This window comes from Vanessa cardui, chromosome 23, assembly GCF_905220365.1.
Source record: "Vanessa cardui chromosome 23, ilVanCard2.1, whole genome shotgun sequence".
NCBI classification, from domain to species: Eukaryota; Metazoa; Arthropoda; class Insecta; order Lepidoptera; family Nymphalidae; genus Vanessa; species Vanessa cardui.
In genome coordinates, this window is record NC_061145.1 from 3,047,345 (window position 1) to 3,067,831 (window position 20,487).

The window sequence follows — 20,487 nt, forward strand, 5'->3', positions numbered from 1 at the left end:
TTCTTAAGTCCTAACCTTTCAGTCAGTTTGTCGTTCCCTTTACACATATAACTTTAAGAAATGGCAGGACAGATTATAGGGCGCAAACAAAGGAGCAGTCCTTACATGAAGATAAAGGAAGAGATCAGACACCAGACCAACGCTCTTACGTGCTTGTTACTTGAGTCTTTTATAACAGAAAAGCCCCCTAAATTTGGGGTTATATGGAACGATCAATTCGGAATTGGAACCCAGAACCTAAGGTTTTTTGACCTTATGTATAGTCACTAGACAAATCAAACACATTGTGTGGATTTAAAAGACAATGCATATGATACTTTAAATAAACGACGAATGACGTCAGCCTTACTCTCGTACAAAGAAAGTTCTTAATAATGTTACCAGTATGAGAGAGTTACAATGTAAAAAAAATCTTAATTTTGTATACTTTACAAGTGAAATAAAGATGATTCTATATTCAAAAGAATTTGTGATATGATAAATAATACTTAAATGTTATTTGTTGTATAAAATATAGCATAAATTATTGCAAATCGAATGTTATTTATATATGAAACATTTATTCATCCAGTAATTGGAGTAGACTACACGTGAAGGAACGCTATGCTCTTACTAGAAGTGTCTAATGTCTAAGCAATGGAAGAAAACATTTATATTTCTATATTAACAGCTATATTTAAATTAAGTTTCCTAATAACACGTAACTAATGTTAGTCCTTTCTTATCAGTTTTTTTTCCAAAAGATCGCAAGTCAAGTTTTTTAATAGAAAACATTCCGTTTTTTAGTTTATCTAATCAAATGTGAATGGGCGCCATATTGCAAGTGAAGCTCATCGCTTCCTTATATGATATTGAAAATTTGGAGATGCTAAGATATTTAGAAGAGCCGAGATGATTCAGTGGTTAGAACGCGTTCAAACCCAGGCAAGCATCGCTGATTCATGTGCTTAATTTGTCTTTATAATTCATCTCGTATTCGGCGGTGAAAGAAAACATCGTGAGGAAACCTGCATGTGACAAATTTCATAGAAATTCTGCCACATGTGTATTCTACCAACCCGCATTGGAACAGCGTGGTGGAATATGTTCCAAACCTTCTCCAAGGGAGAGGAGGCCTTTAGCCCAGCAGTGGGAATTTACAGGCTGCTGTTGCTGAGATGATTCAGTGGTTAGGATGCATACACTTTAACCGATGAATGCCTCTCCTCAAAGTGAGAGGAGGCTTAAGCCCAGCAGTGGGAAATTTACAGGCTGTTATTATTAAATATTTAATGTAGCCAGTTTTGTTTAATTTAGACGGTCCGAGTTTTATAAATATGGTACTAACAAGAAAGGACTATCTATGCAAAGCGTGCCAGTGTCAGCCGTGTGCTATTGTTGATTTCCGGTTAAAAAATATAAAAAGGAACGAAGTGTAACTTCATCTACATCTTAGCTTATCAAAAATTACAGACATTTAGTTGCACAATCTGACTATACGAACTTACTTTCATATAACACTCGCACAATTTAGTTACAAAACAATATATTTCTGGTCAATAATATTCATATGAAGATTATTATAATACTTGGAAATCGACCAAATTCTTTTTACAAAAGTCACGCGTCTCGAAGATTATTAAAGGCAGTGTATTGTGTCGTGTTGTGTGTTAAGCATCATTGTGTTGTTTTGTATTGTTGTTGTTGTTTTTTTTTTTTTTGTATATTAAGTTAGCAAGTAGTTATAGTTAGTTAATATGTTTATATCTTCCTTTTGTTTTAAATTTTTATATTTCTTATTCTTTTATTTGTACTGTGTCCTAATAAACATTTCTTTCTTTCTTTCTTTCTATTGAAATTGTGCAACTAAACATAGTTAACGAATACTTCTTCATGCATATTCAACGCAGTCGTCGTTTGTGGCGTGGTGGGCGGCGCTAGAAGGAGCGCGCTAGAAACACACGTCCGTCGCTGCGAGACATTTCCACGAAGCCCAGCTTGCCGTAGAACTGTTGCAAGTAGTGGTCGGTCGCGTTTATACACGCGTGGACGCCGTTCACACCTGCATATATATAATTATTATATAAATATATAATACCAATACACCAAAATAAACTTTATTCAAGTAGGCTTTTACAAGCACTTTTGAATCGTCATTTTACAATTAAGTGAAGCTACCACCGGTTTGGAAAATAGATTCTATCGAGAAGAACCGGCAAGAAACTCAGTAGTTACTCATTTTCAACATTTAAAAAATACAAAGTCATGTTTATTTATTTATTTATTTAATAAGTACACTAACAATATACATATTAATTGATGGCTTACACAACATCCAAAAAAAGAAAAACAACTTCTGATATGTACATGTTAATTACATACAATTATAATATATCCTGCTTGGAAGTCAAAAGGTATATATATATATATATATATATATATATATATATATATATATATATATATATATATATATATATACGACGTCCCCAACTTCCCCTTACTTTACTTAACATGTCTTAATGAATACTGCTTAGTTTTTTGATTTCCAGGTCCTTGGGATACGTTGTTTTCCGATATAAAAAAATTCCACGATATTCGTTTTTCAGTCATGCCCAAACACTTTTGAACCCCTAACCATGATGATACATTTAAGGTATCCTAGATATATTGATCATAATTTACCTATGGCATCGATTATTTAGCGTCCTCACAGGATGGACTGTATTTGGAAGTGCGACGTTGCCAGCTTTAGGTTTGTTGTCTCTTTCTTTTCCTATCGCTGTTCTGTTCAAACAGTTCAACGTTTATTTTGTTCCAATATTCGTAAGGCTTATACATATACGAATATCCGATATGTTATAATGTGTAAATACGAATCTTTTGCTTCCTACCCATGATTACGCCGACGACTGTTCACGGATCAGCGAAAAACTTGAGCGATTTCAAATTTTTTATATTAGATTCATATTTGGTTTGCGCAAATATGATCGTGTCTCTCATTTTCACTCTTAGCACAAGTGGCTCTGCCCATAAAACTTCATCGGAATAATTATATCCTCTCTATCATATTATTTTGTTGTCGTATTTGTTATCTCCCGTGTTTTATTTTTCCTGTATGTCATAAAAGTCTACCTACCAAATTTTATATTTACAACAATAATGATAGTACTTATAATAAAATGAATTTATTGGGAACAGTGCTTCATTTTATAGTTGGTAGCTTGCAGCCACATAGTACCACCTCAAATAATACTGTATGGCCTCAAGATAACTATCGCTCGGCTATCGTACAAGGTTCCCTTTTGGGTTGGGTTCAATTTTGGGTCCCTTTCTATTTCTGGTATATATAAATGATCTTCCTTTCTATGTTAAAGATATTGTGATATAGTGTTGTTTGCTGACGATACTTCACTTTAAAGGTTGACAAGAAAATACTGACTATGACAACATGAACGGTGCGTTATCACAGATACACAAGTGGTTTACAGTAAATAATTTAGTTTTGAATGCTCAAAAAACAAAATGTGTAGTTTTTACCCTACCCAATGTTGAAAGCATAATTATAAGATATCTTAAAACGGTGACCGTCTTGATGTAGCCGATACTACGGTGTTCTCAGGAATAGAATTGGATTTCAAACTTCAGTGGAGTCCTCATTTATCATCCCTAACAGGAAGACTCAGCTCCGCAACATACGCGGTTAAACAACTAACTGATGTTGATACCGCTCGTCTAGTAGATTTTGGTTATTTTCACAGTATTATGTCATATGGCATATTACTTTGGGGTAACGCTGCAGATATTGGATCTGTCTTTATTTTATCTATCTTTATTTATTTATACAAAAGAGAGCAATCTGGTTTATTTATAATCATGGACTCTCTTCGGGATGTTTTTAACAAAGTAGAAATACTCAGTGTTCCGTCACAGTATATTTACAACAATATTATGTATATTCCCAGCAACATTGATCACTTTGATAAAATCAGTGCCAAGTTTCCGACTCCACAAAGTCAATAAATCCTTCTTGGAGCAAGGTATCCGATTCTATAATAAAATTCCGCAGACATTTTTAACTTTGCCGTTTCGTAAATTCAAATCGTTTGTAAAAAATACATTGGTAAAAAAAGCATATTATACGAAACAAGATTTTATAGATGATAAAAAAGCGTGGAGGTAATACCTGTTGACTTCCTAGCAGGATATATTAATTTATATAATTATATTAACTAACACGACTTTGTATTTTTTAAATGTTGAAAAAGAGTAACTACTGAATTTCTTGCCGGTTGTTCTCGGTAGAATCTACTTTCCGAACCGGTGGTAGCTTCACTTAATTGTAAAATGACGATTCAAAAGTGTTTGTTAAAGCGTACTTAAATAAAGTTTTTTTTGATTATGTTTTTTTAATTGGGCGTCCGTATGCAGCTATTAGACGTCCGTATACAGCTATTGGGCGTCCGTATACAGCTATTGGGTGTCCGTATACAGCTATTAGACGTCCGTATACAGCTATTGGGCGTCCGTATACAGCTATTGGGTGTCCGTATACAGCTATTGGGCGTCCGTATACAGCTATTGGGTGTCCGTATACAGCTATTGGGCGTCCGTATACAGCTATTCGGTGTCCATATACAGCTATTTGGCGTCCGTATACAGCTATTGGGCGTCCGTATACACCTATTTTGCGTCCGTATACAGCTATTTTGCGTCCGTATACAGCTATTTTGCGTCCGTATACAGCTATTAGACGTCTGTATACAGCTATTGGGCGTCCGTATATGGCAATTTGGTTTGTTTACACCGAATAATAAAAACTATTAATCACAGATAACAGAAGATTTAACAGTATAGATACCAATCACGATTGATATAGATATTGTACAAACTTTCACCCCCTTTTAGTCCCTTAGAGGATGATTTCGTGGATGGAATCTATCCTTTCTTTCTACTTTCCTTTTTTATCTCGTTAGGGTATGATTTTGGAGACAAAATTATCCTATGTTCTTCTCTACAATGTCTCCATACTAAATTTTATCTAAATCGGTTCAGCAGTTTAAGCGCGAAAAGAGAACAGACAGACAGACATACTTTATGATTATACTACTATACTTTATACTTTATTTATAATGAATTATAAATATAAATATTAATTATTGTAAAATATTTAAAATTTTTCTTCCACGCAGTCCTCGGGAATTCATATATTCATTATTTATATATTTAATAAACATTAAATAAGTTTCAATAACAGTTTATTTCTACACACTGATGTAAAACCAACAATAATCAAGCACCGAATAGGTATTATGCAAGTCGTAAGTAAAATGAGCGAGACGGCAACGTCGCAATTTTGGACGCCAAATAAGCGAATCTGTAGTCAGGAATTCCCCTCGATATACTGTGTGCGATATACGCGCTGCGGCAGCGCCTCACCTGCGCGGTGATTTCTTTGGGAACTTTTCAATATTTTATCTCAACTATTTTAAGCGAATTTTAGCTTCCGTCGATTTTTGTACTACGGCTAGCTAGGATGAATAGGACCTCAGTGCCACCGGCTATAAAAGTGGCGTCCGGTATACGGACACCAAAAGCAGGTGGACGTCAGTTTAAATGCACTTTCGCCTTCAGTGGACGGCCAATTGTTTGCGGGATAAATATATATATATAATACGTCTGTTTCCAATGAATAGGATAATAATAGAAATGATTAAGAAGCAATAGGCGCGGCGTGGCGGGGCGGGGCGGGGCGTGGCGCGGCGGGGCGTGGCGGGGGGCGGGGCGGGGCGGGGCGTGCTCACCGTGCGCGCGCAGGGCGGCCAGCAGGCACGTGAGCAGGCGCGCGGCGGCGTGCGGGTCGGAGCGCGCGCGCAGCACGCAGCACGTGAGGAGCGCGGGGTGCGCCGCCGACACGCTCTCCGGCGCGCGCTCCTGAGCGCTGAACTCGTGGAAGTGCCGCACGCACTCCTGACACATGACACACACACGGACCTTATTATCGCACGCCTGCATTACTCGCTGCTAGGGCTTAAGGAGCTGAGATGGCCCAGTGGTTAGAACGCGTGCATCTTAACCGATGATTGCGGGTTCAAACCCAGGCAAGCACCACTATATATATATGTGCTTAATTGTGATTATAATTCATCTCGTGCTCGGCGGTGAAGGAAAACATCGTGAGGAAACCTGCATGTGTCTAATTTCATCGAAATTCTGCCACATGTGCATTCCACCAACCCGCATTGGAACAGCGTGGTGGAATATGTTCCAAACCCTCTCCTTAATGGAAGAGGAGGCCTTACCTCAGCAGTGGGAAATTTACAGGCTGTTACTTTACTTTTTACTTTAGGGCTTAAGGCAAAGTCATCTAGGTAAGTATTACCCAATAGGCTATTTGACTGGTTTTTAAAATCCATTTTATATTATTTAGTAGAGCTTAAGGAACCCAGTAAAAGTTGATTTTTTTAATTCTAGTACATATTTGCCGAAAAATATCTTATTAAAAATTCCATATTTAAATAACGCGCGAAAACGCTACATGGACAATATGGCGCTGCAATGGGGTCGGTGACGTCACTTTGCTGTATTTTAATTTGTGGTACATATACTAGTAAAGCAAAGTTTACAAGAATGTGACTTCATCATAAGCCCGGCCGATCAGGAGCGTTTTGTGTCACGTGACAAACGTTTTAAAAAATGCATTTTTATTTATTGATATTTGAATAAATTAAGTATTATTTTCAACTGTCGTTAGTAAATAACCATTTTTAAACTCATAATCTACACTGATTACAATAATTCACAATTTATTTTTCGCATTCTCAAATAGCCTATTACTCGCTGCTAGGGCTTAGGGCAAACTCATCTAGGTAGCTATTACCCACTTATCGTATAACACGGGGGCACTGTAAGGAATCGTCAAAATTTCGACGATTTCTTTAGGCAGTGGTGCCCACTAAACATCAGGTACCCAATTAGCTCCTGCGCAAACGAATGTTTAATAAAAAATGTAAAAACATAGGACCTCAATGAGGGCTTTTTGAACTTTTTCAATAAACTAAATGAACTATTCGATTGCAGTATATACAACGCAGAAGTTAAGTAGTAATATTGTATAGTGACGGACCTTAGCGGCGGGACTTAGGTCATCCCTTTCCAGTAGTTCGAGAGGATACTTAATACACATTTCAGGTATCCACGCTACTTCCTGCTTTTTGTAGAACTCTTTGCTATTTAGTGCCGCACACGCATAGCCGACGATTTCTGGTTTGACATCTGAAATTATAACATTTTTATGATCTCTGAATTGACAATCTATGCTAATATAAATATATGGATATCACAAGACCAATGATAAAATAAAATTCAGGCATTAGATCTAATTTATGCAAAGAAATTGGTGTTAAAATTTTTTTTCTTTTCAATATGCAAAAAAAATCTTACTGTTTATTTTAACATCCAGCTTTTCCGCTTCAGGATCATCACCATCCACTTCGGAACTGTCCCCTTCCATATATCCATCATCCTCTATGACCATGCATAGCTCCGGTGTCAAGGTTAAAAATGGTGCCACCAGTCTAAAAAAATATAAATTCAGTTGAAAACAGTCCTCTGAATATAAAAACAATCGGCTTGTTTCTTTAACTTGCAATATTATTCCATCTATTCAGTCCATTTGTTTTTAGAAAGGCAAGTGAAAATTGGGTATGTTTAATATGACCAAAGTCATTGGTACTATTAGTTAAGTAATTTCATACATCAGTTACTATTATTCATGTGACAATGCAATGCTGTCAGATAACTGTAATCAATTACACTGGCTCACTTACCGTTTTTATTTAACAGTAAGTATTACTGATATGGGTAGCCTATCCAGTATTATGAACGAATAACCCAGTATGATTCAAATCACCATCCCAATTTTGTCTTTATTTTAATATAAATAACTTCTACAAATGATAAGCTTATGATTGATATGATTTATATATATCAATAAATTAAGAAAAATATGATGTTACCTATCAGCTGGTAAAGTTTGGAGATCACTCGGGAATAAATCACTACAATCAGATCCATCCCGACAAGTTTTATGACATATTCTGCAGACCTGCAATGAAATTATTCCTTTATGAATATAATTTATAGCACAACAGAAACTAAATAAACTAAATTACTAATTATTAATTTAAATAATTGTATTTAACTAACATGAATTTGTATTATTTAAATGTTAAAAAAGAGTAACTACTGAGTTTCTTGCGGGTCTTCTTGGTAGAATCTACTTTCCGAACCGGTGGTAGCTTAACATAATTGTAAAATGGTGATTCAAAAGTGCTTGTAAAAGCCTACTTGAATAAAGTTTCTTTTGATTTGATTTAAATGATAAATTTTATTATTATTAGTTATTAATGGTAAAGTGTACCAAAAAGTAACTTAAACAAATATAAAACGAAATTATATGTGTTAACGAAAGTTTCACTTACCGCCTCTTCATCAGAGAGCATGAATGGTCTCACAGTGAGCGGTAGACCCGTAGGTGCACAATGAGGTCTCAAAGCGTCCCCGGCGCACTCCACCGGTAGCAGTCGTCTTAGATCTGCAGTGAGGCCCCCGCGGAAAACCCAAGGTTCCTGGGCCCCACTCTCGAAGGCTTCACGCCAGCCTTTTGAGAACCCTTAAAAATTTGTGTGAATTAAATTTGTCGTCGTTAACTTAATATAATTGAAAAGAATGTTGCTTACACGTATAGTTGCCCTGAGAGTTTGCCGCTATGTTAGGAGGGAACTTTCCCAGTTCTGAAAAGAAACAAAATATTACAATTTTCACGCCAATTTTACGCCATTACTATACTCTGCTCAGATGGCCCAGTGGTTAGAACACGTGCATCTTAACCGATGATCGCGAGTTCAAATCCAGCACAATATATATGTGCTTAATTTGTGTTTATAATTCATCTCGTGCTCGGCGGTGAAGGAAAACATCGTGAGGAAACCTGCATGTGTCTAATTTCATCTAAATTCTGCCACATGTGCATTCCACCAACCCGCATTGGAACAGCGTGGTGGAATATGTTCCAAACCCTCTCCTTAACCGAAGAGGAGGCCTTTCCCAGCAGTGGGAAATTTACGGGCTGTTACTTTACTTTACTATACTCTGGGATTGTGTGCGAAATAAACTCCAAATGGTTTGTTTTTAAAAACCTCTAACCCAATTTGGCAGCTTTTTTATATATAATCAATTACATCGACAAAAAAATATATAGACAAATTGATAATATCCTCTTTGAAGTCGGTTGAAAATATGAAATTATCGATCGATCGAACGGGATCAATGTAGCTCTTTAGTCAGACGGGGCAAGCCGAGGGGCACAGCGGTAGGTATAGTACGACACAAATTAGATGTAGCATCGGAAAATGCAATGGAATGAAAATAAAACCGATTACTGTCGATTTACACGACCAATAGAAATAGCTCCCAATCGCGCCATTCGACGCTATTCGTCGCTATAGAATCACGCGTCAGAGAAAACAACATGTAAATCGACGCGTCAAATTGACGTATATATTCGGTCATATGATATTACAAGTTATTACATTTGTGCAAAGATCATATTCGCGTGAGAAATAAATATTGATAATTTGGGATAGCGTACTCAATTCGGATGTGCTCGGTTTTTACGAATTTTGCCGATGCTACATCTAAGTTGTGTCGTACTATACTTAATTCGGATGTGATTGGTTTTACGAATTTTGCCGATGCTACATCTAAGTTGTGTCGTAATATACCGAGCCAGCGCAGGAAGGCGTGCAGCAGCGCCAGCACGGCGCACAGGTCCCACAGGTAGGGCCGCAGCTCGGCGTGCAGCTCGCGGTTTGCGGCCGAGCCCACGCGCCGCGCCGCGCGCCGCACGCGCATCGCCCACCACGCCCAGCGCCGCAGCCGCCGCCGCCACTCGCCCGTCGCCGCGCCGCCCGCCTGCGCACCACAACGGACTTATACTGTACTACATACACGTATACAGTACATTACAAATACAATCTCAGTATCGACAACATAATAGTCGAGATGGCCCAGTGTTAAGAACGCTTCCATACACGTGTGCAGTACAGTATAAATACGATCTTAGTATCGACAACATAATAGTCGAGATAGAACAGTGACACACACAGAACGCGTGCATCTTAATTAAACCCAGGCAAGCACCCCTGATTCATGTGTTACGGACTTATACTGTACTCCATACACGTATGCAGTACATTATAAATACGATCTTAGTATCGACAACATAATAGTCTAGAGATAGCCCAGTGGTAAGAACGCGTGCATCTTAATCAAACCCAGGCAAGCACCGCTGATTCATGTGTTACGGACTTATACTGTACTCCATACACGTATGCAGTACAGTATAAATACGATCTCAGTATCGACAACATAATGCGCACCACAACGGACTTCCATACACGTATACAGTACATTATAAATACGATCTTATAGTCTGTTCGCGTTAAGAATGCAGTGAGTTGTCATTGTTTACCGGCCTGACTCCGCCCTACTTTGACCAATCAAATCTTTTCAAATTACAAAGTCAAGTTCACATTTAATTAATTATTAACTGATATTTTTATTTTTATAATTTAAATTTTGTTTATATATATATATTTATATTTAATTTATTCAAGCTGTACACGTAATAATTAATGTAACCTATAGCTACTAGATGACGTTATGTCAAAATGTGTAAATTTCTACAACGCGATGGCAAGATTCGCAAACGATTGTATGTAGTGTTAAGAATTTTGTTGATTAAACACCCCGATTCGATTTTTTTACGTTAATGTGTATTTTTTGAATTAATTATACTTAGTCTTTAAAACAAATATAATTTGTTGGAATTTTAACACAAATATGCATACACCTTCACCCTGCTGTTAAAAAAGATTTGATTGGTCAGGGGGCGGAGTCAGGCCGGTAAACAATACCAACTCACTGCATTCTTAACGCGAACAGACTATAGTATCGACAACATAATAGTCGAGATAGCCCAGTGACACACACAGAACGCGTGCATCTTAATCAAACCCAGGCAAGCACCGCTGATTCATGTGTTTAATTTGTCTTTATAATTCATCTCGTGCTCAGCGGTGAAGGAAAACATCGTGAGGAAACCTGCATGTGACAAATTTCATAGAAATTCTGCTACATGTGCATTCCACCAACCCGCATTGGAAAAGCGTGGTGGAATATATTCCAAACCATCTCCTCAAAGGGAGGGGTTTAGCCCAGCAGTGGGAATTTACAGGCTGTTGTTGTTGTTTTTGTTAGTATCGACAAGCATTATAACAAATTTTGAACCTAATCACAACATCGCGCCCAAAAAATATTAAAACTCCCAACGAAACTATCCCAGCCATTTCTTCATCAGTGAACCATTGGACAATGTAGTTAACCACTGTCGTACCTCAGTCTTATTCTTCGGCAGTATGCTGGCGGCGTGCGTCGTGAGCCAGTGGAAGTCGTGCATGAGCCGCAGTCCCCTGGAGCCGTGCTCGAAGGGCAAGTAGAACAAATCGCACAGAAGCATTAAGTCGTCTGCTGTTAACGCGTTCTCTTCTAATGCCGCATCCTCACATAATCTGAAATGTAAACAGTGTTTTTATTATATTGGTATAGCATTGCCTTTTTTGTACATTATAATCAATACTGAAATATAACAATGTAAATACATGTAGGTAACATACCAAATTTCATAATTCATTTATTTTTATTTTACTTATAAGTTACTTTACTTAATTTTATCGTCAAACGTTTTCTCATTAGCCTTATCTATCAAATCATAAATAAATGTCAAAATACTGTTCATTATAGATCCAAAGCTAACCAGGTCACTGACAAAATACATGCATCATTTTGGTCCTTGGAGCCGGATATAATTAGAAAAAAAAATTACATTGCAATTTCCCAATAGAGAACGAATTACTGTGAAACATCTTTACATTCCTAGGCATCTCTTCTCTAGGCAAAGTATTGCAATATTAGAAATAATATAAACCGTAACAATTTCTACCACAGCACTGAACGACGAGAAAAGAAGGATAAGTCGTTATTTAATCATAGATTACGTAAAATATATGATAAAATTACTTAGTAATCAAGTGAATAAGAATCTTAGTCTAGAATTGGCTAGTCAGTACTCACTCATCTGCAACCTCAGCTGGTTCAGTGGGTTCAACCATCATATCAGCACTCAGGGGACTGTTACTTGGTTCCACTTGCATGGAGCCATTCTGAAATAGGTTTTATTTTATGTAATAACAATTAAAAATTTGGTGCATTTAGTGAGATGTCAATATTTATTTTCAATATAAGTTTCTATAGTGTCAACAAGCAATGTCTGTTAGTATATTTAAATAATAATAATAAATAATAAATATGAGACAACATCACATACATTACTCTGATCCCAATGTAAGTAGCTAAAGCACTTGTTTTGTGGAAAATCAGAAGTAACGAAGGTACTACAAACACCCAGACCCAAGACAACATAGAAAACTTATGGTAATCTAAATCGACTCGGCCGGGAATCGAATCCAGGACCTCAGAGTGGCGTACCCATGAAAACCGGTGTACATACAACTCGACCACGGAGGACGTCAGAATTTTATTTAATTACATTTTGAAATATATTTATCAATTCTACGAGACTTTTTAGTATTACATTTAGATGATTTAGTGTAATTGTTTTACAAATATTTGATTATCATAATATATGTAAGGAGCCGAGATGGCCCAGTGGTTAGAACGCGTGCATCTTAACCGATGATTGCGGGTTCAAACCCGGGCAAGCACCACTATATATATATGTGCTTAATTTGTGTTTATAATTCATCTCGTGCTCGGCGGTGAAGGAAAACATCGTGAGGAAACCTGCATGTGTCTAATTTTCATCGAAATTCTGCCACATGTGCATTCCACCAACCCGCATTGGAACAGCGTGGTGGAATATGTTCCAAACCCTCTCCTTAATGGAAGAGGAGGCCTTATCTCAGCAGTGGGAAATTTACAGGCTGTTACTTTACTTTTTTTACTTTATGTAAGGTGTTGTTGATCACCAACCTCGCTGAGTTGGTCGTTCATGACGACGTCGGGGTCGGCGGCGGAGGGCGGGTCCACGTCGAGAGGCTCGGCGCACGTGCGCGAAGGGCTCAGCGTTTGGGGCGTGTCTGCGAGGAAACTTCTTATGTTATTCTTATGAACCACAAGTCTAAAACTTTTCGAATACGTACTTGACAAAAACTTCAAACATTCATCGTAAAACTGCAGTTGACAGCAAATTACTCGTTTCAATAATACTATTGGAAAAGATTTTTTCTTTACAGCTGTTTAAGAAGTAATTAATAGTTCATCATATCATTTTAGCCGTATGTAGCCATAAGTAGCCGTCCTTTTTTGGAGTTTAAGTTTGTTTGGTTGTAAAAGAGCAACAGCTGACAGAGTTACTTTCACATTTATAATCTAAATATATATAACTCAAAGGTGACTGAATGTTTGTCATAGTGATCTATCAACACACAGCCCAAACCACTGAACGGATCGGTCTGAAATTTGACATGCATGAGGTAGATCAAAGGATTTTGATAAATTCTATCAAGAATCCACGAAAATTGGACAACATGGTTTACAGAGAGATCTAACGTAATATTTTAAATTAGGCCATTAAATTATTTGTAACGAATTTCCACGCCCTTATGAGCAGCTAGCATTAATATAGATAAAAAAAAACGAACCTCCGATGCTCATATCGCCATTCTGCTGTTGCTCTATAGCCGGTTCGACGTCATCAACTATAATCGTGTCGTCATCATCCTTATCTTTCTTCATCTCCTCGATGAAGCTCGTCGTCTCCAGCACGCTGTCGTTCGACACGGATTCATTGAGATCTAGTTTATCCGCCATAGTGTGATCTGTCTCGATCTTCTCATGTTCGATCGTCTTCAAGCCCATTATGGGCACCGGCAGCGTCGACACCGGTATCTCCGTCGGCAGGGATATGTTTGAGCTCGCGATCGGTATTATAGGGTTCGGTATCGACTCGTTTAGAATTACTTTCGTCGGTGAAACTAACGAATTCATCACCGAATTCGGTATCGGATTGAAGGTTTCTATAGGCGACACCTGAAACAAAAATTAACTTGATTTGTGAAAGAATTTCTAGGTGCGATTGTAGTCTTGTTTTCAGGTTAAAGAACTTTATTACCCATAAATAACCTTACAGTTCACTTTACAATGAGCAATACATATAGGTATCTTATATACAAAGTTTTAGGCGACACCTGAAACAAAACGTACTTGATACTAGGGATTTGTGAAAGAATTTCTAGGTGCGATTGTAGTCTTGTTTTCAGGTTAAAGAACTTTATTACCCATAAAGAACCTTACAGTTCACTTTACAATGAGCAATACATATAGGTATCTTATATACAAAATTTGTTTTTTATGGTATAATCCGCGGCAGTACATATCCACATTGACCCAAAAAAGATAAATAAAAACAATGAAAAAATGATGTAGTAAATGGTTAAAATTTTAGTAACATTAAATTGTAAAAATTTTTGATTATTGCAACATACCAGCATAGACTTTTGACGCACTTTTATATTTTATATAATCAAATTTAGACAAATTAAATTACTAATTCTACTAATATGATATATTACTAACAGGTATAATCGACTCATCGCATTCTCTAATGCCATACAAATACTTTGATTTTTTATGTTTCAATTTCTAAGGTAGAGTCCAGTACAACAAACACATAGGACGGAACATCTTATCTGTCAAGTTTGGCAATGCATTGGCAATGTAAGGAAAGGTTTTATTACTTTGTCAATAGGCAATAGTGATATAATGAGTGACGATCAAGTATGCTAAAATCAAATAAAGTCAGCATTTTTTTTAAAAATGATATAATATGAGACGGTGAGACTCACTCCAGTTGAAAGGATGGGCCGGTCGGGCGTGGCAGAGCATACGTCAGCTAGCGCCTGAAGCTGGCTTGTGTTCACAGTGGGGATGGAAGACAGGTCGGAGATGCTTGTGGTAGTGGTACTACTGGTGGTGCCCGTCACCAGCGACATGCACGTGTTCACGGATGGTAAAATCGGTATGATCGGTACTGGCGGCACTGAAACAATAAAAATCTTTAATCTTAACATAATAATAGGACCTCAGCCGATCAGGACTTAACAAGTAATTTAATTACTTTAAGGTTATTGATTAAATTATTCTCATATCACTTACTTATTACAGGTGGTTGTGGTTTGATAATGGGACCCTGGGCCGCTTTAGGTATGGAGAATTCGGGCAACCATTCGTTGATGGCTTGTCTGTAAATCAAAAAAAAAAAAAAAAAAATTAGCTTCACATTTGTCTGTCATCATTACTATTTTAGGATAGATTTCTACATGTTAATTTACAGTTAAAAGAATATAAAAACTGATACTCGATTCTTTAATTTGAATGTGATTCGAAAATATCCATTAATTCCATTTAATTTATACCTTAAATTTGGGTGTGTAATATTTTGTATTTTCTTTGAGAAAATATCAAAAAGAAGCAATTTCACTTCCATTTTCAATTACAAATTTTTAGGATACATCATATAACAGAAATAACATGCGATTTCATTGTCAAACACAAGTAAGAATACAGGTACCAAATTTGCTCCTTGTAGAACACCAAATATATCAAGATTAAGTAAATAAAAATGTTCTTAAATTGTGACAATTTTATCTTCATAAATCTGCTTCAATGCAATTAAGTTTAGGTTAAGTTTAATAATTAGTATTTATTTACCTAAGTGCCTGTCGATGATGATAGACATGTTTACCGAGGGTCAGAGGCACTTCATCTTCACACACGCCTTGTTCACTTTCCCGCTCCAACTTAATGTCCCAAGATACTGCTTCCACTGTGAATAAAAAAAAACAAATATTGAATTAGATCAGACAACACATTGAATATATTGTTACATAATGTTAGGAAGACAAGAAAAATTGTAATGTATTTTATACAATCAACTATACAATATATATAAATATATAGAAACTATACAATTAAGCAGAGTTTAACTAATATAAAATAGAATTAAGTATGGGTTTGAACAGTTTTTATTGTGATGTTTATATTTAAAATATAGGTGATGGATTTATTATGCTATAAGATTGTCAAGTAATTTAATTTATAAATATTATTAGGCAGTACTAACTATGAGCAGGTGCGTCAAGGCTGCATCGGGCCCAATGGGCCAGAGTCCAAATTGGTATCATATTGGCATTGTATTCACAATTAGGATTGGATAAAACCCCACGGAGCAATGGAATCAGTTCCGGCGAACGACCGCAATAAGGTCCTGGAAAAAATATGATTAATAAGCAAATATAATAATCTAGTATCAATAGTATTGAAAACTTTTAGATAAGTGTCATAAGTTTTAAGCCCATAAAAAACAAAAGTTACTTATTAAATATTTTTCAAGTCATGATAATCGAAAATATTCTTAAAAATATTTTTTACCCAAGAAAATCCTTTTCTGATCATAATCATTAGCATGTAGGTTGTCCCAAATGACTGGGGGTCGTCTGAGCACTTGTGTTATTTCTTCAATACATTCCGTTGTCAATGTTTTCGATATTACTTTAGGACCTGAAATAATTAAAAGATTAATAAAAAAACTTAAGACTCATAGAATATTAATGATTCACTATTGATCAAAGGACTATGATCCTGTGAAATGTAACTATCTTGACATTAAGATATGTATCTACAAAAATGCGTGCATTATAGATGTTCTATAATCGCTCGGAAAACACAAAGGCTGATGTAGACTATAGCAGTAGGATCCACTGACATAATTTTTTTTTAAGATAAATAAATTTGAAAGAGGTTATATATACACTGAACAAATTTTATGGTTCTAAATTTAAATACATACCAGTCCACATAATGTCAATCTCTTGAGAAAGTTTAGTGCCAAGAGTGTTGAGATACTCCGAGCTGTTGACCGTGGGAACAGCTCGGGTTGAACAGTACTGTGTGGGACACAGAAGGAATCTTGGACAGCCAAGATGCTGATAAATTTCATTGGTTACTGACACCTGTTAAAAAAATATATTTGTTTGTAACATTAGTTTCAGTCTGCATGTGAAGTAAAGGGAAATGTCATTAATGAGTTTTTTGATACAATATTTCAATCATAAGAGGGGAAAATCTAAATAAACAGCATTTACAACAAATGCAATATTATCATTTTCATATTACGCATAATAATCATCAAGAATTTGCAAAAAAATGCCATTTTGAATGGTGTCCAAACTTTTATCAGTATTTAGGAAGTTAAAAAAATAATTGGATCTATGTGGTCTATTATAAAAGCTGATATCAATTAATCATTAACACATAGTAGTGCACAATATAGCTGAATTATGAGCAAATCACATGAAATATGTATATGTAAATTTATGGTTTATTTATATTTTTCCCTGCCATTGGATTAGGCCCTAGATTATGATTTATCTCTGTACTGGATTTCATTCAGATCCATTCAGGCCTTGATCGAGATTGGTAACAAATAAAAAAAAAACTTTTGAAGTTATAATATTAGAAAGATGATTAGGAACAGTTAACTTTGAATCATACATAGATATTAAATACATTCCAGTACATTACCTGAGCATGTGCAAAGCTTTGAAATATCTGTTTATCAGCTTCACTCATTTCCGGTTCAATGTCATCAAAGAGAAGGGAAAAACATGTGCAACCAAACTGTGATACCTGCAATTAAAACATTTTATTATATACACCACAATACCGTTAAACCTTCACTTGAATATAAATACAAGATAATTACTTATTAATTATAAAGCTTCATTGAGATTCCCATACATTTAAAGTGCTATATATTTTTCTTATCTGATTCTATTTTTATCCTTACATTATTATGTGTTTGTGAAGAATTTAATACATACTTGTTCCAATTTCCTCTTCAAAGTTGTTATCTCTTTCTGACTGCTATACGTTATGTCCAGTCCCGGTGACAGAGCATAGCAGAATGTTATACCATGGGACTTGGCTTCAGAGATCAAAGATGTTAAGTGTTCAGCCTCCTCCACTGTGTAAAGTTCTCGCCAATATGCACGATGCTTATAGTCATCTTTTGGGGCATATACATACATATCTAGACCCCATTTCTTAAGCCTAAATTAAAAAAGAATATTTAAAAATTCAATATTAGTCATTACTTAAAAGTGTGTAACTAAAATAATAATTGATTAATAACTTTTTGTTATGAACAACATGAAATATTATATTCTATTAATTGTAATTTTATTGTTAAATAAAATGTTTACGAAATGAGAACTACATATTCGTTTGGTGATCACATAAAACTATTACTTTCAAAGTGAATCCTATAACAATCTGATAAGAATTTAAGACAATTAATGAAAGCATTGAAATACTAGTTAAAATAGGCACGGTACTCACTTCTGGAACAGGTCCTTTCTCTGTTCCGTGGTCCACGGTCGACCGTAAAACCCTGCAATAGAACTCCGGTCATTCGATTTCACTAACATAATTATGTATGATATTACCATAAAATATACGTAATTTCTCAATTACTAGCCTCCAATAATTAACGTACCTTCAACAACACCGCAAATGAAATCTTTGCGTTTAGAATTTAATTCGTCGGGAGAGCTTTCAGACATTTTAGTAAACTTTTCTGCACAAAGCAAAAGATATAAAAAAAAATTATATCTTTGGTATTACAAGAAAAGAGCAAATATCAGTCCCGCCGTAAATGAAATAGCCAGGAATTAAGTAAACAATAATAATTTTCTAAATGCCGGTTGAATGTTGACCCGATTAAGGTGTAAATTGAAGAAATATGACGCGCAATGGAAATAATACGGACTACGAAGAAATCAAATATGATGTGTCAAACGAATGTCATGTCATACTATAAACTGAAAAGTTATTTTTGTCTATTACTTCCCACAGATTCGAAAATAAGTAAATGTGTATAGACACAAGAATAGGCGGTGACCATAATTTATTCTGCCGCCAAAGAACAGTACTTAGTATTGTTGTGTTCCGGTTTGAAGGGTGAGTGAGCCAGTGTAACTACAGGCACAGGGGACATAACATCTTAGTTCTCAAGGTTGGTGGCACATTGACGATGTAAGGAATAGTTAATATTTCTTACAGCTTCATTGTCTATGGGTGATGGTGACCACTTACCACCAGGTGGCCCATATGCTCGTCCGCCAACATATACCAAAGTAAAAAAAAAAAAAACTTTAGAATAGACTATTTGACAATGCGAAAAATAAATTGTGAATTATTGTAATCAGTGTCTATTATGAGTTTAAAAATGGTTATTCACTAACGAAACTTGAAAATAATACTTAATTTATTCAAAAATCCATAAATAAAAATGCATTTTTTCAAACGCTTGTCACGTGACACAAAACGCTCCTGATTGGCTGGGCTTATGAAGAAGTCACTTTCTTGTAAACCTAGCTTTTCTACTATATGTACCACAGATTAAAATACAGCAAAGTGACGTCACCGACCCCATTGCAGCGCCATATTGTCCAAGTAGCGTTTCCGCGCGTTATTTAAATATGGAATATTTAATATGATATTTTTCGGCAAATATGTACTAGAAATAAAAAAGTCTACTTTTACTGGGTTCCTTAACCTCTACTAAATAATATAAAATGGATTTTAAAAACCAGTCAAATAGCCTATTACGACCATAGTATACATATATGTAGCTCTTTGTTAATTATTATTTATTAACTTAGCTCAAGGAAATTTTTATCTTTTAATGAATACTTTTAAGAGCGGAAATGTATCGACCTCAGTTAAGTAATATAAAAATGCTAGCTGAACGTATACAACGATCATAGTACCAAATGGTACCTACATATAGACTAATATGTATATTTCTATAGTGATTTTTATGAAATTATAACAGACGTGTTGTTTAAGAAATATTCCAAATTAACTAAATTTATCGATCGTATGTATTCAAACACTCAATGACATAGTTAAAATTATGATTAGGGAAGATGTGATATTTTTATTTTTGTGTTTATTTTAAAGAACTCCATATCCATAAGACAGACCACAAGTATATTAAAAATCCAAAACACTTTCATACTTATGCATTTTTTTCCAACTTTTGAGATACCTTTTTGTAAAAATTAAAAATGGACTAATCGATGCTCCGAAAAAAGCCGAATGTTTTGTGCCAATGTGTTCATCTACTTCAACAAAGTTTTCAAATAAATGGTTTTTGAGTTCAACTTCTGACTCAAAACGGAGAAAAAAGTGGTTTCTAGCTGAGAAAAAGTTCTGGAGTCAGCTTTGACAAACCCAACTACCATTTTTATTCGAAACACGCCATTAATTTTCGTTTCAATGTTTACTTTTTTTACAATTATG

General features: G+C 35.6%; 1 protein-coding gene across 1 annotated transcript; it reads right to left on the reverse strand.

Annotated features, from left to right (window-relative positions):
• Positions 1-1,753: 1,753 nt before the first annotated feature.
• Positions 1,754-18,982, reverse strand: LOC124539766 (protein O-GlcNAcase). The gene is made up of 22 exons (XM_047117114.1): positions 18,677-18,982; positions 18,520-18,571; positions 18,003-18,231; positions 17,704-17,808; positions 16,970-17,132; positions 16,552-16,680; positions 16,244-16,387; positions 15,832-15,946; positions 15,277-15,362; positions 14,967-15,160; positions 13,764-14,151; positions 13,093-13,199; positions 12,175-12,263; positions 11,438-11,612; positions 9,765-9,954; positions 8,721-8,774; positions 8,463-8,653; positions 7,998-8,086; positions 7,423-7,556; positions 7,106-7,254; positions 5,784-5,949; positions 1,754-2,041 (listed from the first exon to the last, which is right to left on the reverse strand). Exons 1-22 carry the CDS (start codon positions 18,741-18,743, stop codon positions 1,917-1,919), a joined length of 3,141 nt encoding a protein of 1,046 aa, XP_046973070.1. The 5' UTR covers positions 18,744-18,982; the 3' UTR covers positions 1,754-1,916.
• Between the last annotated feature and the right edge of the window lie 1,505 nt (positions 18,983-20,487).

Coding starts and splice junctions, on each gene's coding strand:
- LOC124539766 (XM_047117114.1), bottom strand. CDS start 18,743: ATGTCTGAAAGCTCTCCCGACGAATTAAATTCTAAACGCAAAGATTTC. Junction 17,809..18,002: donor TGAAGAGGAAATTGGAACAA/GTATGTATTAAA, acceptor TTTTAATTGCAG/GTATCACAGTTTGGTTGCAC. Junction 12,264..13,092: donor TGAACGACCAACTCAGCGAG/GTTGGTGATCAA, acceptor AACCTATTTCAG/AATGGCTCCATGCAAGTGGA.